General features: G+C 59.9%; 3 protein-coding genes across 11 annotated transcripts in view; 2 read left to right on the top strand and 1 right to left on the bottom strand.

The window, feature by feature from the left end:
- C23H16orf96 (chromosome 23 C16orf96 homolog) overlaps positions 1 to 8,323 on the top strand; it is a 56,565-nt gene extending 48,242 nt beyond the window's left edge. Inside the window, exons 11-17 of one of the 2 annotated variants that reach the window (XM_004452189.4) lie at positions 125 to 187; positions 2,744 to 2,836; positions 4,670 to 4,850; positions 5,029 to 5,131; positions 6,536 to 6,619; positions 6,936 to 7,131; positions 8,162 to 8,323. In XM_004452189.4, coding sequence (XP_004452246.1) covers positions 125 to 187; positions 2,744 to 2,836; positions 4,670 to 4,850; positions 5,029 to 5,131; positions 6,536 to 6,619; positions 6,936 to 7,131; positions 8,162 to 8,177 — 736 coding nt within the window. In that variant the 3' untranslated portion in view covers positions 8,178 to 8,323. Of the gene's footprint in view, positions 1 to 124; positions 188 to 2,743; positions 2,837 to 4,669; positions 4,851 to 5,028; positions 5,132 to 6,535; positions 6,620 to 6,935; positions 7,136 to 8,161 lie in introns of those variants that run through there. The other variant, XM_058286553.1, reaches the window with a different exon arrangement.
- A 4,387-nt stretch (positions 8,324 to 12,710) lies between these two features.
- UBALD1 (UBA like domain containing 1) lies at positions 12,711 to 17,881 on the bottom strand. Its single transcript, XM_004452187.5, has 3 exons — positions 17,618 to 17,881; positions 14,108 to 14,167; positions 12,711 to 13,724 (listed from the first exon to the last, which is right to left on the bottom strand). Exons 1-3 carry the CDS (start codon positions 17,735 to 17,737, stop codon positions 13,374 to 13,376), a joined length of 531 nt encoding a protein of 176 aa, XP_004452244.1. The 5' UTR covers positions 17,738 to 17,881; the 3' UTR covers positions 12,711 to 13,373.
- A 5,233-nt stretch (positions 17,882 to 23,114) lies between these two features.
- The window catches only part of MGRN1 (mahogunin ring finger 1), a 64,670-nt gene continuing 60,902 nt past the window's right edge, over positions 23,115 to 26,882 (top strand). For 4 of the 8 annotated variants that reach the window (XM_071211412.1, XM_071211415.1, XM_058286552.2 and 1 more), the window contains exon 1: positions 23,193 to 23,394. In XM_071211412.1, the coding sequence (XP_071067513.1) occupies positions 23,307 to 23,394 (88 nt within the window). In that variant the 5' untranslated portion in view covers positions 23,193 to 23,306. Of the gene's footprint in view, positions 23,395 to 26,882 lie in introns of all 8 variants that reach the window. The other 4 variants (XM_004452192.4, XM_071211416.1, XM_071211414.1 and 1 more) reach the window with 4 other exon arrangements.

Below are 26,882 nucleotides of genomic sequence, written 5' to 3'. Positions count from 1 at the left end.
GGGTGGGCGTGTGGAGGGAGTCCTGCCGCCCCGCTGCTCCCCAAGCACGGCCCGAGCCAGGGGCGGCCTCGCGGGGGGCCGGGCGGCCCCCGCGGACCGGCTGACGGAGCCTCCTGCCTTTCAGGAAGCTGTTTGAGCGGGTCAAGTGCATCTCCTGCGAACGGCCCGTGGAGATGGTGACCGGCCCGTGAGTACCGCCGCCAGGGGGCGCCCGCCACGGCGCCCGCTGGCGGGGATCGCGCCCACCCCGCCGCGACCCCACCGTGCCGCGGGGGGTCCTCTCCGCAGACGTGCACGAGGCCCGAGGGCGTCGTGCATAGGTACACCTGCAGCCTTGGTTCCACAGACCTCCCTTCACTCGTTCCCCATCCCAGCTCGCGGCGTCTTCCAGAAAGTTCGTTCCTTTCTTGAGCAGCCCTCTCTAGTGCCCAGGGGCTGGACGGATTCCAGAAGAAAAGGGACAGAATCATCGCGAGGGGAAGCAGAACGTTGGTGGACGTGCTGGCACTTGCTGCTAGAGCCTAAGAAGTATTGTTTTGAGTTGCCCGGGAGAAGAAAGCCAGGGCCTTGGCAGTGCCCACAGCCATTGCGGTGCCAGCCCGGCCCTGGCCATCAGCCCCTGCCAGCTCACATCCATGCAGGGGCTTTTTGGCTGCAGCCGGAAGTTTTCTTTCAAACCACAGATGTCTAGTTGCAACTTTATTTACAGTAGTCGGAAAGAAATTGGAAGTAACCTAAAGTCTGACAATAGGGAAACGAGTCGTGGGCAATTCACATCTGCCACTATAGGTCGCACTCACTGCCCAGTTCAGTGCTGCCTGGTGGCAGAAATGTGCAGTATCTGTGCTGCCCAATGCAGGAGGCACTCGCCCACGTGGCTACTGAGCCCCTGAAATGTCAGGGCAACTGAGGAACTGAATTTTAAATTTTATTTAATTTTAGTTCATTCAAGTGCCAATTTTAATGGCCACACTTGGCCATTGGCCAACATATTGGATAGCACAGGCGTGGAGGAATATTTAATGACCTGGAATAATGATTGCAATTAATTAAATGAAAAAAGCAAGTTTCAAAGTAATAGGTATAGTATGATCCTATTTGTAAAAAAAGAATACAGACGCATGGAAAAATAATGGAAGGACACATATCAAAATTTTTGTCGTGTGCTTACGTGCTTTGTTGGTTCTTTGTGCTTTTCAGTGCTTCCCAGCATTTTGACAATCCATACCTATTACTTTATTTATTTATCTCCACCCTGCCCCGCCCCATCTGCTCTCTGTGTCCATTAGCTGTGTACTTCTTTGTCTGCAGCACCCGGAATTTGTGTCTCTTTTTGTTGCATCATCTTGCAGTGTCAGCTCTCTGTGTGTTCGGTGCCACTTCTGGGCTGGCTGCACTTTTAATTGCATGCGGCGGCTCTCCTTGTGGGGTGCACTCCTTGCCCATGGGGCTTCCCTATGCAGGGGACACCCCTGCGTGGCAGAGCACTCCTTGCGCGCATCAGCACTGCGCGTGGGCCAGCTCCACATGGGTCAAGGAGGCCCGGGGTTTGAACCCTGGACCTCCCATGTGGTAGGCGGATGCTCTATCCGCTGAGCCAAATCCGCTTCCCAAATATGTATTACTTTAAAATTCTATTGTGGCTTAACATACACACAGGTTAGTACACAAATTTTAACTGTACAATTCAGTGAATATTTACACGTGTCTCTGTGTAATCATTGTGCAAATCAAGATGTGGAACAGCTACAGTGACCCAGGAGGCTAACGTGGTGGAGGTATTTTTTTTTTATCTTAACTCTTTATTGAGGTAAAATTCACATAACATAAAATTAACCGCATGAAAGTGAATAATCCAGGGACAATTATTACGTTCATACTGCGTTGCAACCATCACTTCTATCTAGCTCAAAATATTTTCATCACCCCAAAAGGAAACCCTTTGCAGCCCCTCCCCAGCCCCCTCTCCCCACTTCCCTGTGTTGTCTCTGGTTTGCTGACTCTGGTGTTTCACTTTTAGAATTAGAAAACTTGTTCTTTTCTTTAATGGCAGTTTTTGTTAAATTTCTATTGCAGTAACATATATAAAACAAAATTTCCCATTTTAACCATGATTAAGGGTGCAATTCAGTGGCATTAATTACATTTGCAGTGCTGGGCTCCCATCACCACATCTATTACCAAAACTTTTTCATCACCCTGAACAGAATCTTTGTCCCCCATTGTGAGAACTCTCCATTCCCCCTCCCCCTCTAATCTACTTTCTGTCTCCCTGAATTGGCTTACTCTCGGTATTCCACGTAAGAGAAATTGTACACTTTGTCCCTCTGCGTCTGGCTTATTTCACTCAGCCTAATGTTTTCCAGGTCCATCTCCATTGTCAAGTGTACTGGAACTTTCTTCCTTTTCATGGCTGAATAGTGTTCTGTTGTATGGCTGGAGCACATTTGGTCGATCTGCTTGTCCATTGACGGGCACTCGTGTTGCGGCCGCCTTTTGGCTCTTGTGAATATGCTGCAGTGAACATTTGTGCACACGGGTTCTAGGAAGCTCCCAGTTTAATCAGGGCTGCTCAGAGCCCTGCACAGCGGTTCCATATGGTGGGCGATTCTGGAGAATATGCCCCATCCAAGGGTGGGGGTACCCCAAGTCTTCTCCTTCTCTGGCTGGGACAGCCTCGTGGCTGGGCGTGTGAGCCTCTGTTACACCTCCCCAGCTGTGACCGCCGTCTTGTCCTCTACAGACACCTCATCACCATCCGCAAAGCCCACCTGCTGTCACAGCTGCGGCCCACCAGTGCCAACAGCTACGAGTACCTGCAGCGGCAACAGATGAGGTGAGTGGGCTGCGGGGGGTGGGGGACCTGCCTCGCAGGGGTCCCTCCAGATGCCAAGAGCCTCTCCGTGTGGGACGTGTCCCTGGAACCAAAGATCATCCTGGGCATTGGCCAGCCATTCATTGCAAGGAAGCCTTGCCTTGGTTTCCCAGGGCCGCCGTGCGAAGTCCCACAAGGGGGTGGCTTAAGACAACAGAAATGCATTGCGTCCCCGGTTTGGAGGCCACGAGTCTGAAATCTTACGGGGAAATGCGTTCCTTGCTCTCCCCAACTTCTGGTGACTTGCTGGCGACCGTTGGGCTTCAGTCTCCCTGTCAGTGGTCACCTGGCCGCCTTCTAGTGACCATCTGGCTGCGTCTCCTCTCCTTTTTTTATAAAGTCACCAGGGGAGCGGATGTAGCTCAGTGGTTGAGCGCCTGCTTCCCACAGTCACCAGTCACGTTGGGTCACAGCACACCTTCATCTTTTTGGGCCTCGTTTTAACTAATCAATCTTCAAAGACCCTGTTTCCAAATAAGGTCACCTTCAGAGCACTGGGAGTTGGGCTCTGAACACGTCTTTTTGGGGATCACAAGTCAACCCCGAACAGGGACATTCCAGGAGGTGACTTGGGCAGCAGATGGGCGAATGCGGTGACCCTGGGGAGAGCCACTGACATATTTCTTGGACATCGCTAAGGGCCAAGGGCGGGAGGCTTCTCCTTTGACGCGCACCGCTCCCTGGGAGCATGGAGGAAATAAGCCGTGACTCTTGACCTTCCCCAGTCCTGCCAGGGCCAGCAGGCACTGCGCTGAGTGCTTTGACCGACCTGACCCTGTTGAGGTGGGTTCTGTCATCACCCCCTCTATTAGTCAGCCAGAGGGGTGCTGATGCAAAGTACAAGAAACTGGCTGGTTTTTATAAAGGGTGTTTATTTGGGGTGGGAGCTTACAGACACCAGGCCATAAAGCATGAGTTCCTTCCCTCACCAAAGTCTATTTGAGCAAGACGGCTGCCGACGTCTGCGAGGGCTCAGGCTTCCTGGGTTCCTATGTTCTTGGGGCTCGCTTTCCTCTGGGTTCTAGGTTCCCCTCTTCCTGGGGCTGGCTTCTCTCTCTGGGAGCTTACTTCCCGGGACTTCAGCTTAAGTCTTCAGCATCAAACTCCAACATCAAAACTCCAACATCAGAAACCCTCAACTCTGTTCTTTGCCTTTTATCTGCAAGTCCCACCCACCAAGGGGTGGGAACTCAATGCCCTAATCATAACTCAGTCATGCCCAGGTACAGATTACAAACATAATCTGATATTTCTTTTCATAATTCATCAATAACATCAAACTGCTACACCCCCATTTCACAGTTGAAGAAACTGAGGCTCAGAGTAATTAAGCAACCCAGTGCCAAGGTCACAGCTGGGAACGAGGCTGTGGGACTCCAGGTGCTGCCGTCAGTCACCACCTGGGGCTTTAGCCCCGAGTCCGAATCCCAGCTCCGACCCCGCCATCCTGACGTCCCAGGGCTTCGCGCCCCCTCCACCCCCCGGGAGCCCAGCCCTGGGGTGCGTCTGGCCAGACGGGGATGTGCAGGGGTCTCTGCCCCGTCCCTTACCTGAGTCCTTCCTGAGATCAACAGCACGCCTTTGGCGGCCAGACCACTCTCCGTGGTGTGGCTGGGGCCTGGGGCCATGTGTCTCGATTTTGTCCCCTTGTCCCCAACCACCAGGCCCCCAGCTTCTGCCCAAACACAAGCTGAAGAAATTCCAGTCTTCCCTGTCCACTGGCCTGGCCCTCGGGTTCATCCCGAGGAGGTGGCCCCCAGTGGGCCGCTGATGCCCCCGTCCCCCCCGCCCCAGGGAGCAGCAGCATCTGCGGCAGCTTCAGAACCTTGGAGACGGGGAGGCAAGCCTGCACCCCCTGAGCCCGCCCCGGGACTGGGGCGACGGCCTCCGGAACGCCGCCGGCCTCCAGCTCAAGTCGTACAACCTGTCGACGCTCTACCCCTACGGCGACCCCCAGCTGCTCGACTATGACACCGTGAGTCCGGCTGTGCTTCGGGGCCCGCTGGAAGGGAGGGACCTCAGCGTGGCACCCCCGCTGGGCATGGGGTCCAGGCCCCGAGGACGGGCCCAGCAGGGCTGGGCCTCTGTGGGGGCGAGGTGGGTGGCCAGAAAGGGGGCGGGGAGCCCCTGAGCAGGGACGGGCCGTCCCACAGGCCGAGGTGGACATCCTGGGAGTGGACGGGATCCTGTACAAAGGCCGGATGAGCAGCCAGGACGGCGTGCAGCTCGGGGCCGCCGTGGAGAAGGACCTGGCAGGTGAGGGCCATCGGGCCTTCTGGGGCCCTCTCTGGCCCAGGGGTCTGGCTTTGTGGGGCAAGGTCATGGGGTCAGGGCCAGTGGCCACAGCGGGGGCAGGGCAGGGGCCACAGCCGGCGTCCCTGGCCGGGAGACCCTCACTGAGCCACTAAGTGCCAGGCCCTGGACCAGGTGCTGGGAGACGTGGGAGTAACACAGGTGGGACGGTCCCCCGGGGCTTCCACCTGAGTGGGAGGCAGACAGTAAGCAAATCACCAGAAGACTGAGCTGAGGGAGGCCCCGGGTGATGGGACCACCTGTGACGAGGGACACGGGCCCAGGGAGGGCAGCCACTCTGAGGAGGATGTGGGGGCTCAGCTCTGAAGAGGGGTTAGCTGGATGGAGGGGTGAGGTGCCAGGAGAATGGTCTTGGTAGCGGCTATAGCAGGTGCAAAGGCCCTGTGGTGAGAGGAAGCAGGCACAGTTAGGAGCTCTCCAGGGCTCCTGCTCTAGGCTGGAATACAACAAGGGAAGCCTGCCTCTATGACACTTTAGAGCTTCCTCAGCCTCAGGGAAGAAGAGTTCTAAATTTTGCCCTGGGTTGGCAGCCACACCTGGCCCCATCGGTGGGCCAGAGGGCTAGAAACTACCTGTCGTGATTTTTTTTCTCCGGCACCACTTGCCCCATTGACTTGGGGACTGACCAGCCAGAGTGATCAGCAGGAATTGGATGTCTCAACACAGCAGGGTTTTATTCTAGGGGTTCTGGAATGCCAGGCATTTGCAGTCAAGGTGTCGGCAGGGCCACGCTCCCGGAAGCCTCGGGGCGCGCCCCTCACCTCCTCCAGCTGCAGGTGGCCCCAGGGGCCCTCCTGCCTGTGGCTGCTCTGCTCCAGCCCCTGCTTCCCCATCCACATGGCCTTCCCCTCCATGTCACGTAATTGCATCTCACTCCATGTCACTTAATTGCCAAATCAGGTCACTTCCGTAGGTCCCAAAAGGGACTTCTCTTTTGGGGACCACCTTTCCATGCCCCCCCCCCGCCCCTGCCCCTGTCTTCTCCCCGGTCCTCGCCTGCTCTCTCCTGGCCTCTCTTCCTGAAGTCCAGGTGCCCAGTCGTGCTGACTGGGCTGGACAGGAGGGGGGCTGTGGGCATGGGGCAGGGAGGGGAAAGGGGGGCCCTGGCTTGAGCCTGCAGGGGCCAGGGGCACCTCAGCCAAACCATCCTGCGTGTCACTGACCTGCTGCTAGAACCACGTCTTGAGTTATTACCCAAAAGCCTTCCTTAGACTGGGGAGAGCCTGGGGGCGCCTCTAGACCCAAGAAGGCAGGAGGGGGGACTCTCTCCTCTAAGCGTGGGTGAGGGGAGGTGGGGGGCCCCCGGGGCGCGGGAACGCGGAAGAACCCCCTCCCTTCCCGCCCAAGCCGTGAAGGTCCCGCGGCCTCCTCCGTCCCGAAGCCCGCAGGAGCCGGGGCGCAGCAGCGCGCTCCTGGGCGCCGTTTACTCGCGTGAGTGCCGCCCGCGCCCCCAGCCCGCCCGCGCCTGTCGCCGGGGGAACGGCCTCTGCGGGGCCCTTCAGTGCCCGCACCACCTTCTCCCTCCCCATCCCACCCTTCCGCCCGCTCGCTGGGGGAGGAGCTGCCCCAGTCCTTCCCCGCCCCCCCCCCCCCCCAGGGAGGCTGAGGGTCCCCACCCGGGGCCTGGGAGGCCCGGCCCATAGCTCGCCCCTTCTCGGGGCTTCTCTCCCTCTTCACCCGGCAGAGGGCGCGGGCCTCCAAACCCAGGGTCCTGGGGACCCATCGAGGCTCTCTCCTGTCCTTGCAGCCCTGTACCCCCGCAACAGGGCTGGCACGGCCCCCTTGGGCCCCCACCTGATCGTCCCGTCGCGGCCGCCGTCCCTGCCGCCGCTGCTGCCACCCCTGATCCCGCCGCAGCAGGCCCGGGGGCCCGGCAGGCGCGCGCGGGCCCCGCACCTCGAGCCGCGAGCCGGCGCCCAGACGGCGGAGGAGCCGGCGCGCCCGTGAGCCCCGCCGCGGGGCCCCTCCAGCTGCTGAGGGCAGGGCCGTGAGCCTGGCTGGGGGGTGGGGGGCCGGAGGGGGCCCGGACCCTGGAAGTGGGGGGCCCCACAAGGGGGAGGCCAGAGGGGGCGGGGCCCTGGACGTGGGGCCCCCAGTGTTGGATCCACCATTTGAACCCACTCCTTGGGTATAAACACAAACATATTCCTTCTTTTTCTATATTTTCACACTTTTCTGGTGAGAATGCTCCATGACACCAATTTAATTCCTTGACCAATTTGTGATGCAACGCCAAACATTTTTAAAAACCACTTTCCTTTTTATTTTGCTCAAATGATTGCATCAGGAGGTTCCTTTTCATCTGAATTTTTCTGTGAAACTGATTCATCGATCAACCCCCATCATATCTTACCAATTACAGCTATTGCCACCATGCATTTTATTGGAGGGCTGTTCTTTTTACCAAGACCACTATTTTTAATTTTGTGTTATTTCTGCTGGTAATTATCATTATGAACTGGATCCAAAACGCCCCGGTTGTTTGCATTTCCTTCTTGGCCACCCCAAGAGGAGAGTGGAGCAACCGCCTCACAGATTCCGGATTGTTCTGCCGCTCTCGCTCCCCTTCTGCGTTCTCCCGAAGGCCTCTGGTCCTGAGCTCGCTGCCCCAGTGGAGCGGCTGGCCCAGCCGAACGGCATCCCTTCTCCGTGGCTGCTTCTCATTCCTCCCCCTTCTGGCATCCCTCCCTCCCTCCCTTGCTCCCTCCTCCTCTCACTCTCCTTCCTTATTGTACTTTTGACACATTTCAGAGATTTAGAGTAACTGTCCCTCCGCCCAGTTTGGGGCATGCCCCCCACGTTCCTGTGAGGCTGGGGGGGCGGGGGGATGGGTCAGGAAGCTGGGGGAAGGCCGCCCCGGGGGCTCCAGGCTCTGCCAGGTGAGCGGGAGGTCTGCAGACTCTGCCCATGGGGGTCCCCGGGCCCCTCCCCCAGCGCCCCCAGGCCCTGACTGCGTGTTCTTCTCTCTTCAAGGACTGTGTCCAAGTGAGGCCAAAGGCTTCCTGACCCAGATGATTTACCTGTGGCCCTGGGGGACCACAGCCGTGGAGCCCAGGCCCCTCTGTCCCCACCCCCACAGCACAGATGAGTATTTTTGGCAACTTCTCCCCCAAATAAAATCTTTCGCTCTTCTGACTGGCCGGGTGCCCTTGTCGTGCCCTCCCCACGTGGGTGGGTGGGACCTGCTCACCCCTCCTCCAGCCACACCCCAGGGTCAGGCTCCCTGTGCCAGCGTGGTGGGCAGGTCGGCGGCCGTGGGCAGGAGGGGTGGTATGACCTGCTGGGGGCACAGGCTGGAGGCCCCTGCTCGCCCCCCTGTGCCCCCAGGGCTGACACCACCACGGCACCCAGGTGCTCCCCCCTGGCTCCCCGGCTTCACTTCCCTCCTGGCCCCTCCAGAACTGCGGCCCAGCCCCTTTCTCAGGTCTACAGAGGAGTTGGCGCTGGAACGAAGGCCCGGCGGGCCAGGGTGTCGAGGGTGCGTCTGTCCTCTAGCAGGGCTCCAGGGGGGGTGGGGCCCAGCCGGCCACTGGAGCCGTCCTGGGAAGACGCTCCTGCTCCCCAGTGCGGGCGGGCTGGGGGCGGGCCTGCTCCCAGGTGGGAGCTGTGGGCAGTTCCCTGCCAAGGACGTGGGTGGACCACCCCCCACTGCCCTGATCTCGGGGAGGGGGGTGGACCTGGCAGGTGCTGGAAGCCGGGGAGGGTAGCAGAGGGAACCAAGGATGGGAATTTGGGGGGCTGGAAGCCCAGTGGCCCTGAGCCCTGACTCCTGGCCTGAGACAGGGCAGCAGGCAGGCTGGGTGGGGAGGAGGCGACCTGGGGCTGAAGGGGATCCCGGGGCGGGAAGGCCAGGACAAGGTGGTCCCTCCGGGAGGGCGGCCGGGGGCCGGCCCTGGCTGCACAGCCCCGGCAGAGGATCCTGCCCCTGGCGCTGCTGGGTGGAGATGCCGCCTGGTGCCCTGCTTCCAGCCAGCCCCGCCCCATACCCGCCCACGCAGGCCAAAGGGTCACTGCCTGTTTCCTTCCTTGCAAATGAGCTCATTAACCCCAAGGTGTCAACAAGTGGCAACAGGAACGTGTGCCCCAGATGAGATGACCTGCCCTGGGAAGAGGGCACTGCCAGGCCCCAAAGGCAGGAAGCCACGAGGTGACGTCCAGGCTCTAGGGAAGGGCCTTCTGTGTGGGGACGCTGTAGGGACACTCGAGGCTCTGCACACTGGCCCGCCCGCCCCGTCCAGGCTGGCCGTCCACGGAGCGGGGAGCACCGGGTAGATTCTCCCACGCGCACGCCCCACACGCCGTCAGAGGGGCTTCTCGCCTCTCCTCTCGCTGACAGCCTCCTTCAAGAGCAAGGCCCCGTCGGTATGCGCAGCTTTGTTCTTCCCCAGGAGACGTGGAGGGGCCCCAGAAAGCAGAGCAGAGCTCCCCTGGAACACGGCCCCCCGCACTGTGGAGGCGCGGTGTGAAACACACACACTGCCCTGACAGCAGCTGTGGTTCAGCCCTGCAGCCCTTTCCAAACGGAAGGCCTGGGAACAGCCTTGCTTCTCTAGAGATCTGCCCTCGGCCCGCCCGGGCGGCCTCCTCGCCACCGGGAGGTTGGGAGGCATCAAAGGCACCATCTGTCCTCGAGGGGTGGCTGTTCTGAAAGCCCCTCAGACCTCCCGGCCCTTGCTTGGGGCCAGCCCTGCAGCCGGCCGGCCACAGCTGGTCCTGGGAGAAGCTGGGTGTGACCGCCAGCAAGGCTTGGGGTTGCCGCCCTCGGCGTGGCCCCCACGTCCAGCAGGACCTCGCAGAGAACAAGCGCTTCTCTCTCGAGCCCCGCAGGAGCCCTGCCTGCCCACCGAGGGCATTTCCAGGCCTGACCGCCCCCTGCCGGGGGAGTCGGGCCACTCCCCGCTGCCTGGAGGAAGCTGCTCCAGAGCAGCAGCTGAGGGCCTCGAGCTGGGCAGGGGGGTCGCCTTCAGCCAGTGGTGGCCGGAGGGAGTTTGGGCCAGATGGTCCGCTTTGCCAAGATAAGCCAGAACCAGGGGTTTTCCCGGCAACTCTCCTGAATTTAAAATCTTGGCAAACAAATCAAGAAATTTTAAAACGCCGTGCAAGCCAAACAGCCCCCATCGGGACTGTGAGCTTGCAAGCCTCCGAGATGACCACTCCCCGTGCAGGGGCAGCCCTGACTGGGCACGCCCCGCTGGCACCTGGGGGGACACGCTCCATGCCCACGGCGCTGCCAGGGCCCTCGAAGCATGTTCTCCCCAGCAGCTTTCGCGCATGCAGACTGTTTTTCCGGTGGAACTTTGGAAACACTCAGAAATCTCATTTGGAGCCAAGTCCGGGGGGCGAGACGGGGGTGACCTGGCCCAGACTGGCTGGGCTTTGAGGTGACACAGCTGGTTCCCCTGTGGTGCTCAGGCAGCAGCCGGCTTTGGCTCCTCTCGGTTTGCTCCTGGGCTTTGCAGCCTGGGGAAGAGGTGGAAGGCTCCGCACGCTCCACGTCATACTCCAGTTCTGGGGCACGTGGCTTCCTCAGGCCGCCACCCTGGCTCCTCTTGCACCATCCTGGCCACTCTTCTGCCCAAGGATGTGTGCAACCCTCCCCTGGCCCGAAGCCGGCTCCCAGACCAGGGGCACCCATGGGGGCGCAGACGTGGCGCAGAGTGGGGGGAGAACGCTGGCCTCGCTCCCCCAGGCAGGTCCAGCTCGTCCCCTCGCCTGGGTCCTCACTAAGCATCAAAGGGGACGCTGGCCACCACGTTGGGACTCCCGAGTCCGGGGCTCCCCTGTGAGGGGTCTGCTCCTGGGTGGGCTGCATCAGGGTCACTGGGGGGGGGGGGGTGACTTTGATATTTGTTCCCAATGGTCCCATTGAGAACTTAGACTACTGGCTTTACCCTTTTAGAGGGTACAACTGAGTTTTTAGTATACTTAAGTGTACTGGCCCTTTATCTACCTGGGAAGTATTTAAAAATACACCAGCAGGGTTTCTCCCCAGATTCTGATGTGGAGGAATGGGGAAGGGGGCAGAAAGTCCTGCTTTTCAGGGAGCTCCCAGGAAGCTCTGTTCTGCAGCCAGAGGTGAGAACCTCTGGCATCAGGCAGCCTGGAGGCATTTCTGGTGGTCACTAACGAGGGTGCCACAGGCACCCAGTGGGAGAGGCCAGGGATGCGGCTGCACACCCTGCCACGCCCAAAATATCAGTGCTCGGGAGAGCTCGGCCTCGAGGAGCCCTCCCAGCCTTCATGGAAGACTTGGGGCCCCCAGGCCTGGCACAGAGGAAGGAACATTCAGCCCAGACAGCAGCTGGGTACGTTTCTCAAACTTCACTGCCCGTGTTAATCACCAGTGGTCGGCTCGGGGGTCTTGTCTGGGCCTGAGAGCCTGCATTTCTAACCAGTGGCCAGGTGACCGCCAGCGCACACCCACACTGGGCATTAAGGCCGTGTCTGAGACAGGCTGCTCAGGGCTGCATCAAACCCCAGCCCTCCTGCCTTGTGCCCAGGCCGCCTGCTAATTGCTCCCACACCTGCCTCCTGAAAGCATTCTTCCTACTATCTGCAAGTGGGCGTGGCAGTTCCCTGAGAATTCTCTTCCATCCCAGAGAATGAAGGCCTGGCACGGCCCTGCCCTCTTCCTCCTTCCCCAGTGACCAGGGGGACTTGGGCGGACACAGGACATCAGCTGAGACAGAGCCGCCAGCTTGGCCCCCAATCCTGGACTGGGAGGCGGAGAATGCTGGGGTTCCAGGGCAAACAGGTTTCCGGGTTGTGAACATCAGCATCAGTCTTCAGTGACAACCCGCGTGAACAGCTGTCTCGGGGGCTTCCAGACGGCCCGGGTTCCCGGGACAGTAGGCAGGGTGGCCCGGTGGGAATGCCGCCACATCACTCGGGGCAGGAGCAGGTGCTGTCGACAGATTGTGGGACACCAACCAAGCGTGAGCTTCCGAAGGACACAGCCCAGGAGCTGAGGGAGGGGCTGGGCAAGAAGGAGGCAGGCTTGCCCACGGCCAGCCACACCACGCCCCCAGGGTTGCTGCAAAGGCCCTGGGCGTCCTCAAGTCCCCAAGAAGGGACACAAGGTAGATGCCGCAGGATCCCAAAGCTTCCCCTAGGAACCCCTTCCCCGGGGTGAGCAGCTGCCTGGCCCTACCCAGCTGAGGGGAGCCCGGGATCTCCTACCACCCACGAATGTCTCCTAGTGACCTAACGCTTGCGCCCCATCCCGTGCCAGCACTGCCGCCTCCCTAGGGGACACCCCGCTTCTGGGGCCGGCCTCTGTCCACACGAGCAGCAGTACGGGGGGGTAGACCGAGGCGGGGATTCTTTGGAACACTCTGTGGGAAAATCTCGGGTGGGCAGGAAGATTCTAGAGCATGTTGGGGTTGAAAAGGCAGTGACAGGCAGGAGCAGTGCGGGGCCAGGTGAGACGGGAGATGGCCCTCTGCTTGGCGGCCTCCCCCGCCAGGATGAGCCAGGGGGCGGCAGGGCTCAGAGAACGAGGCAAGACCACAGAGCCCAGTGCTGGTTTGCAATTCTTTCTTCTCCTTAGTTAAAAGGGGGAAAGGAGATGGGCATGGGGTACCCCCGGCTCTGGGGGAGGCATGCAGGCAGCCCCAGCAGGCAGGCACGGGGGGGTGGGCGGAAGAGTCCGGAGCTTCCCGCAACCCTCTCTGCAGGGAACAGCGATGCTGGCGGAAAAGGGGAAGAGGGGAGAGGAGCAGGGCCCTGGGGAGAGGGAGGGGGCAGCCCGGGGCTCCAGGGCTCGCTTCAACATGCAAAGTCCAGATGCCCCGCAGACCAGGCTGCTTTTGGAGAAACAACACATATATAAATACACAGACAGGTGTGCGCTGCGCCCCCACGTGAGCTTCGGTGCCTGGCAGCCCCCAGGAGCTCGGAGCAGGGCCCAGCGATGGGCCCCAGCACCCCCAGGGTGGGGAAGTCCTCGCAGGAAGGCCGATTGCTCTGAGAAGCTCCGCGCGACAGGCACCCAAACTTCGCCCCCGTGCAGTTTCGGGGGCCGCGTGCGTGTGGGCGCAAGGTGCATCCCTGTCTGCCTCGAGTTTGCGCTCTCCCCTCCAGGGCTCTGGGGGATGGGGTGCAGAGGAGGGGTGCAGGGGCCCGCGGAGACATCCTCTCCCCCGCCCCATGGGGCCTGGCCCCTGGGAGGGGGGAGGGGCCACCCTTATCTCTCGGCTTCCATGGCAGGGGGGGCCCTTGGTTCGGAGGCAGCCTGCTGGGGGACTAGGGGGGGCCAGTCTGAAGCCGGGGAAGGAGGTGCTGGAGTCCACAGGGGCAGCTGCTGAGGCTGGTGGTGCTGGGGGCCCCCGGGGGGCGAGGCCGCAGCCGGCCAGCTGGGCGCCGCGAAGCTCCCGGTGGCCGCGTGGGGCAAGTGCGGCGGGGGCGACGTGGCCGTGGCCATTGGGCTGCCGGCGCCACCGCCGTGAAAGCTCTCAGAGGCCTTGAGACGGGAGAACATGGTGAGGGCGTCGGGGAAGTTGGGGGGCGTGGCGGGGGTGTTGGCGGGAGTGCACATCTGCAGGGGAAGAGAGAGAAGGGGGGGGTGAGGCACCTTTCTAGGAGAGCCCCAGGCCTTCCACTGCCCAAGCCTGCGGGTTCCATCTCCAGATGCTACCTGGGCCACCCAGAAACAGGCTGACCAGTCCCCTGGGTGGCCGATCCACATGGCCTAGGCCAGTCCCCCTGCCACACTGGCAGGGGAACTGTGAGGCTCTCCCAGAACCCCCCACACCCCCATACTGCATCCCCAGGGGACCGCAGGGCACGGGGTGGCATTTACTGGTGAGATGGCCGCTCCAGAGGCTGAGGCTGCCCGGGTCGGGTGGGGGCTGTGAAGGTGGGACCGAGTCCAGGCCCTGCTCAGCCTGCACCTGCAGGTCTGCTGCAGGGGACACTTACCATCTGGTGGTGGTGGCTGTAAGGGATGTTGGTCTCCTGGAAAAAGGCGCTGAGGGCCGTCTGCAGGGAGAAAGGCCGCCCTTAGCCTCTGGCGCCGCCCAGGCCAGCGCTGGGCTGAGCTGCTCTGGCCTCGCTGCGGCCCCACGGAAAGACGGGGAGAAGCCTGGCTGAGGGCGCGCGCCTGCCACTGGCTTTCTCTTCCTGCTCCTCCCGGCCGAAGCGCTTCGTGCTGCACGGTGGCCCACCTGGCCCTCCTGCTGAGCCTCCCCTCACCACCTGGCGGCTCGGGTGCCATGGGGACTCTGCGTATTATAGCGGTGCCCTCGCCCCGGGACACATCCACGAGGGGTGGGGGCCGCTTGGCCACCGTGGCCCCTCACCTGTGGCCTGGTGGCTCCCAAATGGCCTGCCATGGACCTGGTCTTTGATTCAGCGGAGTCCAGCCTGGCTCAGCTGCCCACTTGACGGGCGCCAAGTCCCCCTCCCCGCTAAGCTTCAGGCCCCCCCTCTGGGACCTGGGGCGCTGACCAGCTCCCCTGCCCTCTCCTTGGCTGGCCTTCTGGCTGCTTCGCTGTGGGGCCTGGCAGGCAGAGCCCCGGTTCCAGGCCCAGCCTGACCCCTGCCTGGGCGTCACCCCCCTTAGGGCAGCCTCCCTGGAATGTCCTCGAGGTGGCGGGCAGGAGGATGGTAAAAGAACGTGTGCCTCCGGGTCTAACCCCACCGCAGGGTTTACGACAGTGACAGTCGGTGGCCACTAACCCCGGCTACAGCCACGGGCCATCTGCTTTTGGCCAGGCGTGTGCCATCCCCCTAATTGTCGCCTCCCCACCCCGCAGCCACACGGGCAGTCCAGCGGGAGCGTGCCTCCACCTCCTCAGCCCCTGCTGTCACCGTCTTAAGATGGGGAAAGTGGGGGATGACGTGCCCAGCCCAAGGCCACTTGGCTAGCAAGGGCAGAGGCGGGCACCCAGGGCTCCTCGGGACAGGCCCCGGAGGGGAGCGGGGAAGAGGCAGGCAGGCGAGTCCGCCCCGGGTGCAGGGCGGGCTCACCAGGGCGGGCGGCAGCGCTGGCATTTGGCGTGTCCTGACTCGGGGCCTCAGAGGGAAGGAAGGGAAGCGGGCTGCTCTTGTGCAAGCGCCCATGGAGGGGCCTGCCCGGCGAGGGGCCTGTGCCAACGCTGGCCCACCCAAAGCTGGCTCCTCCCAGCAGACCCTGCGCCACGGCTCCCAGGGCTTCGGTTATTCATTCTTTTTAAAAGTGAATTCAAATGAATTAGCCTGAGAATTTCCTCCTGGAGACACCCTACCCAGAGGGTCCCCTAAAGCATGAGCTGGGGCTCTAGGTCCATGGAGACCCCGACACCTGCTGGCTGCCCAACTTCACTTTGCAAACCCTAACCCAGGAGCCCCAGGGGCCGCCCCTTTCCTCCAAATGAGGTGGCTATGGAGCAGTGGCTCCCCTAGCCCTTGCGGTGCAGTGGGTCAACTGGTTCAGACAGCCCCTCCCCCACAGCCTTCTGCCCCCATTAGCACCGGAATCACAGAGAATATGACCCAGAAACAAGGCTGCCAGCTAGGGCTGCCTGAGCAGCTGCCAGACCTGCTAAGGGGTTGTGTGTGTGTGGAAGGGTGAACCAAGGAGCCCCTCCCTCACTCCCATACAGAAGTCTGAGGGTTAGGGGTCCACAGCCCACTTCTACCTTATGTGACCCTCCCCACTGTCCCCCATTTTACAGGTGGAGACATCGAAGCACAGACGGGGATCCCTAGGACCCTGCAGGCCACCAGCTCCCCTACCCATCTGCAGGTTGCTTGTCCCCCCACATTGCTGTCTTCAAAGTCACATCTTCATTTCCTGTGATCAGGCAACACCAATCCCAGCACCCTGAGAGACGCGGCCCGTTGCCCAGCCCAGGGCCAGGCTCGTGGTCTGGGCAGGGAGGATCCCCACCCCCCCACCAGCCCAGCCAGCCCCAGCCCCAGGAGAGGGAGCTGGGTATGCAGAGAACTGCCATGAATGTGGTTTTGCAAGTTTTGCCACATCCAGCCCTAGAGACACATGGGGCTGATTAGAGGTGTCAGGTTAGGTGGGGAGCAGGGAGGTTCCTGCAGGGTGGGGTTGCTAGCCTGGGAGTGATGGTAGGTACAGTTAGCCAGCCATTCCAACTCCCTGGTACAGATGTGGAAACTGAGGCCAGAGTGGGGAAGAGACCTGCAGAGCAGCCTCCAGGCTCTGTTGAGTCCAGACTGGGCAGGGGCAGCGGCCCCCGGTGCCCCGATAGGAAGGAGGGAGCAGGGAGGGGAGGGCGGATTCATCTGGGTGTATCAACCTCTGCCTTCCCAGTCTGTCCAAAGCCTCAGGAAGGAATTCCAACCCCCATCACACCCCCAGGAAAATGGGCCCCAGACAGATCCTGGTCCGGCCGGTGGCTGAAGGAGGAAGATAGCCTGTCTAGCCTCAAACAGCTTCCCTGGGAGAGCCCAGTTGGGCAGGGGCCCCCAGCATGGCAGCCACCGCCGGGTACAGACACCAGCAGCCTGGCTGGGACTGTGACCTGGGGCCCTGGTGAGGCGGTGGAGTCCAAGAGGCTCTCGGCTCAGCCTCAGATCCCATCCGGCCTCCCGGGCTATTTTGGGGCCTTCTGAGTGAGGGAAGGCTGCCTGGCGCCGAGGACCCACCCGGTGGGGAGGCTCCACTTCCTGCGCGGCTGGCCTGAAAGCTACTGAACCGTGTCCACCCTCCTCAGGTGCACCCGTGCAGGTACACGATTCCCTCTGCCAAGACAGGGCAGGACCCAGGACCCGACACACCTATGGGTCCGCGTACACGAATGCACACCCCGACCGCCCGGCTCCGACACAGCACCGTGCCCTCTGCACTGTGTACAGACTGAACACACGCCACCACGACATCCCGCGTGCCCGCACGGCCCCCCCCGCACTGACACTGTAACGTGGCCCGTGCGTAAACACACATTCACATGTGCGCGGACTCACGCTGCCCCGCCGTCTACGCCGGCACACAGACCCCCGCACCCTTAACACGAGACCCGGGGCCCTCCCTTCTCCCGACCCCACGACTCCCAAGGGGGGAGGGCGCGGGCCAGCGCCGGGGCGTCCCCCTTCCGGCCGCCCGCCCGGCTGTCGTGTCCCGGCCAAGCGCCGCCCCGCCCTCCGGCCCCGCCGCCCGGCCGTTACCCAAACAAAAGGGGGTCCCCCCCAGTCAACTCCCAGGGGCGCTGGGGCGCGGGGACTCGGGGCTCCGGCGCCGGCGGCCAGGGCTCCCGCACCCCGCGCGCCAGCGGCGCTTCCGGGCGGAGGCGGGGGCCGCGGAGACGCGCCCGGGCCTGACAGCCGCCCGCCGGGGTTGCGCGTCGGGGTTCGGCCGCCCGGGCCCGTGGGGAGCCCGGGGCGCGGGCGGCGGGGCACAAGCACCCGGGCACGTGTCCGCGCCGGCCCCGCGCCCCCCGGCCCACGCGCGCGCGCCCACGCCGGCCGCCCCCCGCGCACCTCGAACTGCCAGTGGGCCGCCTGCAGCAGCTGCTTCGCCTGGTCGGCCGCGCAGCCCGCCGTCAGCACGAACTGGTTGATCATGACCTGGTGCTTGAGCTCGTCCATGTTCACCGACATGGCGCCCCGCCGCCGCCCGGCCGCCCGCCGCCGCGCGCCCGCCGCCTCACGCGTCCACCATTAGCGAGCCGGCTCCGGCTAATACAAATATTTACTGTGCGCCTCTGACTCACCCCGCCTCGCCTCGCTCCGGCGGCCGCGGGCGGGACGGCCGGGCATGCCGGGAGTTGTAGTCCGCGGGCCCGGGCGGGGGCGGCGGGGAGGCCGGCGCTGGCCCGGGGTTCCCCGCACCCAGGCCTGGCTCTGGCGGGGAGGCGATCAGGAGAAAGCGGGCCGCAGAGGTGGGCGTGGGCCCTCTGCAAGCCCCCACGCCCTTCTGAATACACTCTTTGGGGAGGGCGCGTAGGACTATTGGCCAATGCCGGCTGCTCTTGGGCCACAAGCCCCACGAAGGCTTGCACACACTAGTCCCGGATAGACACTCGTTCAGGGAAAGAATGAAGGGTTGCGTCTGCCCTTTTCAAGGCTCTGCTCGTGCCACTGCCGCCAGGAAGCCTTCAGGGTGTCCCCTGCGGCCCCCAGCGCAAGCGCGCGATGCCCAGCGCTTGGCCCGCCGCGCTGAAGGCCTGAGGAACACCTAGGGGGAGGAACGGCACCCGGGACCGGCTAGCGAGGCCGGTCAGCCTCTGTCAGGTCGGGGTTCCGCTTTCCCATGCAAAATCTCGTGTGCTGGCCCGGAAATCTCGGCCCGCGGCGGGTAGGTAGCAGGACCGCGCGGAGCCAGTTCCGGGTCGGCCACGAACTCCCAGTCCCAGAAGGCACCGGTTTATTTGCATCTGTCCATCCTGGGTGACGTCACTGCGTGAGACCGCGCCTCTGCCAATGGGCGGCCGCGGGGTGTTAGGACCTGGCCTTATAAGGTAAACAAAGCCGACGGCCCAATGAGGCGGCGGCGGGGGCGGGCGCTGGGCGGGGGCGCGTCACGAGGCGGGCGGAGCAGGCCCGGGGGCGCGGGGGTGGGGCGCTGCGGGCCGTGTTTACAGCTCCGCACGTGCCACTTCCGGTTGGCGTCGCTGCCCCGGCGTGCGGCTCCGGGGCTGGTTCTGAGCGGGAGTGGGGCGGTGGGCGGCGGGGAGAAGCTCCGGGCCACGGTCTGGCTTTCACATCCCCGCGTTGGGTGACTTTGGCCAGGTTTCATCCAGTGAGCCGTTATTCTTTAGGCCGTTACTCTGTGCCGGGCCTTAAACCCGGGCTATAGGTGGATTGGCCGAGGGCGGTCTGAGAACAAGACCAGGTCTGGGCGGTGGGGGGTGGACGCTGGTTAAAAATCCCCAGGAACAAATGTAGAATTACGAGTGTGCAAAATGCCCTCGAGAGGGAGGCGCAGGCCCAGGGAGTGGGTTAAAGGACAGTGAAGGGTATTAATAGATCTGCTTTCTCGTACCTATAAGCTTTGGTGTGGCTGTGGCAGGGTGGGGGCCGGATGGGGACTGGAGAGGGGGCAGGGGAGGCGTGCAGTCAGGATCAGGCGCGCTTTGGGGTGTGTCTGGTTCCAGAGGAAGCCGCCTTTGCCTTGCCGCAGAAGCCTTGTCCATCGAATTGGAGTGGAGGAGCTGGGGGGCCCTTCCTGGGCCCCTCCCTGCCGGGGGCTCTCCCATTCGCTGGCAGGAGGAGGACGATAGGGGTTTGGTGGAGAGGGCCTGAAAGATCCTGGGGTTGTTGGGAGGCTAGGGGTACCCTGGAGGCAGAGGTCCCAGGGAGGGAAGAGAGCTAGGCCACAGTGGGATTGCTACGAGGTGGGGAAAGGCCTGGGTATAGTTTTCCTTCCAGTCCTGGCAGAAACCCCTCACCCCTCTTCACTGGGAAACACCAATTTAGCTTCTTTACCGCAACTTTCTGCCTTTCAGGCTCCTCAACTTTTTGCAAATCATGGTGACACCAAGAGATTTTTGGCTCTTAATTAAGAATTACTCCAGGGAGTTGAATGTGGCTCAAGCAGTTGAGCACCCACCTACCACAGGGGAGGTCCCGGGTTCAGTTCCCGATTCCTCCTAAAGAAAAAAGAGTGAGTGCACACAATGAGCAAAAACAACAAAAACAACGCGAAGACAGACTAGGGAGCCGTGGGGTGGAAGGGGGAAGAATCACTCCTCACCTTTGCAAAGCATTTGGGTTAACATGGGCCAAATGCTGAGTGCAGGGAAGGCACACAGTAAAAGGCAGCTCTGAATATGATGACTGTTATTTCTATGGAGATGGCAGCACAGCACGGTGGAAGGTGGCCAGGTACTGGAGTCAGACCTGAATGTCAGCCTTCACCCTGCCACTTAATGACTGTGTGATGCTGGGCCAGTCACTCCCCCTCTGAGCCTGAGTCTCCTTGTTTGTGGAACTCAAGGTAAGAGTGCTGAGCCTCTCCCCCACTCCCAGGGCCGCTGGGGAGTGGGGGGTGGGGTTAATGCCCATGAAGCCCTCAGCATGGGACCTGGCACTCAGTACACTCTTGATTTTTTTGCACTTGTCACTCATTGCCTCATCCCCATTTTACAGATGAGGAAACCCAGACTGGATACCAGACTGCCTTACCCTTTTGCCTGGCCAGTGGGGCAGCAGGGTGTGCTTCTAGCAAGGGAGAGTGTGCCACCCCAGCTGGGTCCACTGAGGGCTTTACCTGCTCAGAGAGTCAGGAAATGCCTTCACTTGTCCCTCTACCCTCACCCAGGTAGCACTCAGGTGCCAGCCCAGGCCTGCCCAGTCCAGAAGGAGCTCTCCCAGGCAGGGGTGGGACAGATGGGGCTGGAAGGGGCAAAGGTCACTTTGCTGGCCCGTGGCCCCCCAGCTCGCTTGTTTTCCCAGGAACAGCAGGGGAAGAAAAACAACCTTGTTTTCAGCTAGGTCTGGCCAGGCTGGAGGGTGGACTTTGGATTTCTCAGCATGCTTAGCTGGGGCCAGTAGATGGGAATGGAGGTGGGGAAGAGAGGAGGGTGCGGCATTTCTAGCAGCACCTTCATCTTACCTGAGGCCCAGAGAAGTCGAGGGCCTTGCCAAAGTTCACACAGCTAGCCAATCGAGGGCCAAGGGTCCTAGCTGCTCTGGCCTCCCCTGGCTTCCTTCTCCCATCCCCCTGCTTTCCCTCACTACCCAGATATTGGTCAGACAGTTGCATGTGCAGGCTCTTTGAGCACTAGAATGAATAGGCCAGGTTCCTCCTGGCTCAGGAGGCTTTTGAAGGTTAGACTTGAGGGACACAGACCAAGGGGCCTTGAGCCGTTGCCAGGTTTTGCCATATTTTTCAAAAGTGCAAATGCGACTGACTGGGGGTGGGGATGGGGGAGTTCCTCATGATCTGATTCTCTCATCCTCCCTCCACTCCAGCCACTAGCATTTGAGCTCGTGGACCACATGCAGCTGTTTTTTGCCTCAGGGCCCTTGCACATGCTGCTTCTCCTGCCTGGTACTTAGGTTGGGCTCCCTTTCACTTTGCCAAGTTAGTTGCATTGCAAGTCCTGGTTTAAATGTCACCTTCTCAGAGAAGCCTCCCAGTTTTCTCCTATTAAGTAGGTATCCTCTATTATTTCATACTGCCCCTCAATCCACTGCCCTGAAGCTCTTAACACATTTTATCAGTATACATTTGTCAGCCTTTTTAGTCCTCTGTTTCTCCACTAGTCTTCAACTTCCATGCTGGCTAGTTCCATCCTTTGATCTCTGTTGGCTACGTCACATCTGCCTTTCACATAGTAGCTGCATGATAAATATCTGTTGACTAACTGAATGAATCACCCAGGATGTTGACTGTGGAGCTAGGATTAAATCAGAAAGGGCTCATCTCCCAGCTGGGCATGGATAATCATAGAAAAATAATGGTGGCGGTGGGTGGGTGCGTGGGTGGGGGAGCTTTGAGGATACCTCCAGTCCTAAGCTCTATGCAGCTGCATACTTAATCAGGCACCCAGCTGCCCTGGTCCAGGATCCAATGGCTGGACATGTTGGTGTTATTTTTCAGGCGTATGTGTGGGAACAGCAGGGCTCTCAGTATTCCTCTTCCCTTCCCCCAAACAGTCAGGGAGGGCAGTAAATGGAATGTGCCTGTGTTACCTGATTCAACAAAGGAAGTCTAGAATAGGGGAAGGAGGATCACACAGAGGTGGGGGTGTTTTCAGGCCTGACCAGGCAAGAGGAATGAAATTGGGACACTGCCATTGCTGGGGGTGGGGGGGTGGGATGGGAGTGCTGTGGCCAGGGCAGTGGCTTGGTTCACATTCCAGCTTTACCACCTCTCTGCTTTGCAATCTGGAGTGGGATACCTCACCTCTCTTCCCTCTTCTGTAAATTGGGAAATCAAAATAGAATAGAACCTACATGAGACTTAAACAAGAGAACATATGCTATATGCAAAGGGCTCAGTATATACCAGGCTGGAGTGAACAGGGAAGTTTAATCAGGCTCCTTCAAGACCTGGACTTTTCCTGATAATCACACAAGTCCTGCAACTCCTTTATTCATTTGGTTTCCCAGGTTCCAATACTGGGAAGGTTGTGCTGGGGCTTTGGGCCCCTGTAAAATTATCCAGCTCATTTTAATGTGGACTATGGTAGATTCTCCATTAGAGACTCTGAGACAGTTACTGCCCTCCCTTGCACCTTTCTTGGCACAGCAGGCTTAAGTACCATCAGTCCTGTGCCCCTGGAAAGTCACTACCCTCTCTGAGCTGAGTTCCTCTACTTTAAAGTAAATAAAAACAGACCCCAGCTTCTCTTGCTTACAGAGTCGTGTGTGTGAGTCAAAAGCCAAGTACCTTGTAAGCTGCATGCCTCTGTATCTCCACCCCGCTTTCGCAAACTTGTTTCCAGCACCTTCTAGGTGCCTCTCCCTCCTTTTTTTCCTCTGTTGAATGGAAATAGGTCTCGCCTTTTGTAGTGGCAGTAGAATTATGTCTTTAAAGTAATTGTCTGAGCGTGTTATTGGAGTGGTGCCTGAGTTCTGGCAAAGGCCAAATCAGGCTCTTTGCTTCCCCTGTGCCACTGGTCCAGGTAAGCAAGCGTCCCAGGTCAGCCCTTTCTGGGTGGCAGGTAAAGGCGTGCCCTCTGCTGGCCGGGCAGAAGACAGACCCTGGGTAGTGGGGAAAACCACGGTGGCGCAGGGAGGCATTTCACTGAGATGGTAAATGGAAAACTTTGCGTCCCTAGAAGCGTCTACATCTGATCGAACTATGAGAAGCCAAAACAGTTAAGATGCTAGTGTTGCGCTTGGAGGGCAGAGGGAAGGCCATTTTGAGGCGCAGAGGATGGTGCCTCCCCCTTAGCTTTAGGTCGTTTGGTTTGTCCCGGAGCCTGGTCAACAACCTCAGCGGGCCTGGGAGCAGAGCATCCTGGGAAATGTAGTCCGCAGCTGGGCTTCCTGGCCGCGGCCCCGGCGGCGAAAGGACTCCATTTCCCGAGATGCCGCTGGCCTGGGAGGCGGGGTGGCCGTGCGGTCGGGCCCAGGGCCGAGCCGGGGGTGGGGACGGAGGCCGAGGCTCCGCGGCGGCAGTGGACGAGCGTCCGTGCGGCCTGGTCCCGGCCATGTCCGCGTGAGGACGCCGGCGCCGCTGTCCCGCCTCGGCCCCGGCCCGGCCGCGCCGCGCACCATGGGCTCCATCCTGAGCCGCCGCATCGCGGGGGTGGAAGACATCGACATCCAGGCGAATTCGGCCTATCGCTATCCCCCGAAGTCCGGTGAGCGCCGGCCGGGCCCCCAGGCGCGCACGGCGGGCGCGGGGTGAAACGCGGGAGCGGCGCGGGGCCCCGGGCTGCTGCCCTCGACGCCTCGGCCTCGAAGCCCCGCGCCTCTCCCGGCCCGGACCCTGAGGCGTGCGTGGGATTTGGGCCCGAGAGCGCCCCGGGTTGCCCCGCGCTCTTGGGCGATGCACCGACTCGCCCGAGGTCGTGCCCGGCGCTACCACTTCCCGGCCGGGTGACCTTGGGTCAATCACTTCAGCCCTCTGTGCCTCAGCTCCCTCCTCTGTACGGTGGAGGAGCTTTTACAAACTGGGGTGGGGGTGGGCCACGGTGGGTTGAGGGGACACGATGGTGGCAAGGCGCTTAGCCCGGGGCCCGGCTCATCGGCCCGTGTTTATAAAGTGTCAATTGTCACCAGCACTGACATCATCACCATCACCGGTTTTCGCTTTCTTTGGTGGCTTGGTGGCTCTGGACACTTTCCATCCCATCTGTGCAGAAGCTGAACTCTCCTGCGGCGTCCGGGGGGGCGGGGGTGTTGGGAGAAGTGGGTTTGGTCCCAAGGAGAAGATTGTATTGATGGTGGGAAGGGCCTCGGGGTTTTTACCAAGCTGGAATGGTTGGAAGGGACTTCTGCGGTCTCTGGTTTATGGCTCTGGGACCTGGTGCCACCAGGGAGGAAGCGACTTTCCCATGGTGTCTGAGCTGGATGGAGGCACCCCTGGGACCAGGCCCCAGTGCCTGACTCCCAGATTCCCAGATAAGCGTTTCCACTCAGTCCCACTGCCTCTGTTGATGAGCGTGCCCTGCTGGGGAATTTCGGTCAGGTTCCTCACTCTCCGTCTTAGCTAGTTATGTGCTGTGGAAAGAGGAGGAGGAGGCGGTGGCGGAGGGTTTGAACATCATTGAGACCTTCAGATGCTGTCCTCAGATCCTGGCTTGTGAAGCAGTGGATCTGATGTGGCCTCCTGGGCCTCACAGCTGACCCTAGTGGGCCAGCATCTTCTGAAGGTGGCCCAGGGGCACCTGCTCCCACCCAGTGGGCACACTGGGTAAGCATGCATTTCCCAGGCCATACTTCAGTCCCACCAGGGCCTGCTGGGGCCTAGGAACCTGAATTTTAAACCTGTGGCCCAGGTGAGCCTGATGTCCACCCAAATTTGAAAACTGCTCTGCCGTGGTTTTGGAATACTAACTGAGTGGGGGTTACTGGGGTTAAGGGGAGGAGTAGAGTTTTGAGACAGTCCGAAGATGGAGTCAGAGCTGGGCACAAAGTGCTGTTGCTTACCAGTTGGGGAGATCTCCATGACCCCAGTGTTGTGGGGCCGTTGGCCGGGGGAACCCCCTGCAGGGCCTGTGGGCTGATGTCCCAGACCTAACAGAGCAGTTGTTTCTAATGTCCTTTTCCATCTCCCGTGTTCTCCCAGCCTATCTCCGGTTGAGTGGCCCTAGGCAAGTTTCTTAGCTCCTGGACCAACAGTTTTCTGTAAAATGGGATGAACTGTCCATGCCACCTAAGTGGGCTGAAGCACACACAGTACCCAGAACAGTGCCTGGCCCGAAATTGGTGTGGGCCAAAGGTGAGCTGCTGAAATTGCTTTGAAGGAAATTGGGCTCAGACCCCAATAGCAGTAGACAAGGGCTTGATTTTTCACACATGGCTGAGTATCCAAAACAAATAAGTTGATAGGGCACTTCCTATCACCTGGGACCAGAGCATGTCCCTTCACTCGAGGGCTTGGACAAGACACATTAGGCCAGGCTGACACACACACGGCTCTCACAGCACGCCTTTTGGATTTGGCACCTGTGACACTCTGTCGCTCTGAGCCTGGACTTGATTTCAGAGTCCAGCTAGCCACTCTGAATCGGTGGGAGCTGGCACCGCAGCTGAGCCCACTGACTTCCAGCAGGAATAGTTCTCTTATGGGCCTGTCCAGAACAAAGGCTGTCCACGCCGCCGGCTGTTTTTTCCTCGTCTGCTTCCTTATTCGTCTGGGCCCCCTTTCCTGTTCATGGCTCCTGGGCCCTGGCCACCACTGTCTTCCCAGACTCCCCCTCAGGTCACGGCAGGTCAGTCAGAGGCAGAAGGGACCTTGGCAGCACTTTGTGCATTTCCCAGTAGTGGATGGGGTACTTTGGAGGTGTTTGGGGTGGTTTTAGGGGTGCCCCCTGGACTGCTAAATCACTTTAAGAGAAAGTTGTTCCCTTTTCACGTCCCTGTCTGTTTTGAATTTTTAAAAATTTGTCAAGGAGAAAGAGTCATTCTGTGCTACTGTCTTCCAGTTGCCCTTTGATTATGTACCTTTCGGCATTTGGTATAGTGGTATCTAGCTTGAATTCAATAATATTTGCTTTGATTTCATTGTGTGTTTTATTTTACGCCCTTTTTTTTAAAAGATCTATTTTTTTATTTATGCCCCCCCCCCCATTGTTTTTACACTCACTGTCTGCTCTCTGTGTCCATTCTCTGTGTGTTCTTCTGTGTCTGCTTGTCCTCTCTTTAGGCAGCACCGGGAACCAATCTTGGGACCTTCCGGGGTGAGAGAGAGGCACTCAATCTCTTGCGCCACCTCACCTCCCTGGTCTGCTGCATCTTTTATTGTCTCTCCTCTCTGTCTCTCTTTGTTGCGTCATCTTGCTGCGCCAGTTCTCCACGCGGGCCAGCACTCCTGCACAGGCCAGCTTGCTTTCACTAGGAGGCCACGGGAATCAAACTCTGGACCTCCTACAAGGTAGACGAGATCCCCATTGCTTGAGCCACATCCACTTTTCTGTTTCACTCTTAAGAGCTTTATTGAGGTGTATTTTAGGCACCATACAGTTCATCTGTTGCAAACAAAAGGTTTGGTGATTTTTAGTGAATTTATGGATTTGTGCTGTTACCACCACAATCCAGTTTTGGATACTTCCTCACCCTGAGAATTTTCTTTGTGCCTATTTGCAGTTAACCCCACCCCCAGCCCATCACTGATGTGCTTTCTGTCTTAAAAAAATTTTTGCCTTTTCTAGACATTTCATGTAAATGGAATCATACAGCATGTAGTCTTTCTTTTTTTTCAGACAGGCTTCTTTCTCTTAGCATAATTTTTTTTTTTTTAGGAGGCACCAGGGATTGAACCCAGGACCTCGTACACGGGAAGTAGGCGCTCAACCACTGAGCCACACCCGCTCCCCAATGAGAGTTGGTTTTTTCATTTGTTTTGTTTTTAAGAGGTATTGGGGATCGAACCTGGGACCTTTTCCATGGGAGGCAAACTCTCAATCACTTGAGCTACATCTGCTCCCCTTAGCTTACTATTTTTGAGGTTCATGCCATTGTGTGGAAATAGAATATTTTGTTTATCAATAGTTTACCTGTCTGTTAATGGACGTTCGGGTTGTTTTTACTCTTTGCCTATTATGAATAATTCTGCTCTGAATATTTATACACAAAGCTTTGTGCAGACATGTGTTTTCATTCTCTCCTGCGTACGTCTTGGAGT

This window comes from Dasypus novemcinctus, chromosome 23 (assembly GCF_030445035.2).
Source record: "Dasypus novemcinctus isolate mDasNov1 chromosome 23, mDasNov1.1.hap2, whole genome shotgun sequence".
In the NCBI taxonomy this organism is placed as follows: Eukaryota; Metazoa; Chordata; class Mammalia; order Cingulata; family Dasypodidae; genus Dasypus; species Dasypus novemcinctus.
The sequence above is the reverse complement of the archived record's forward strand: the minus strand, read 5'-3'. Positions and strand labels throughout refer to the sequence as shown.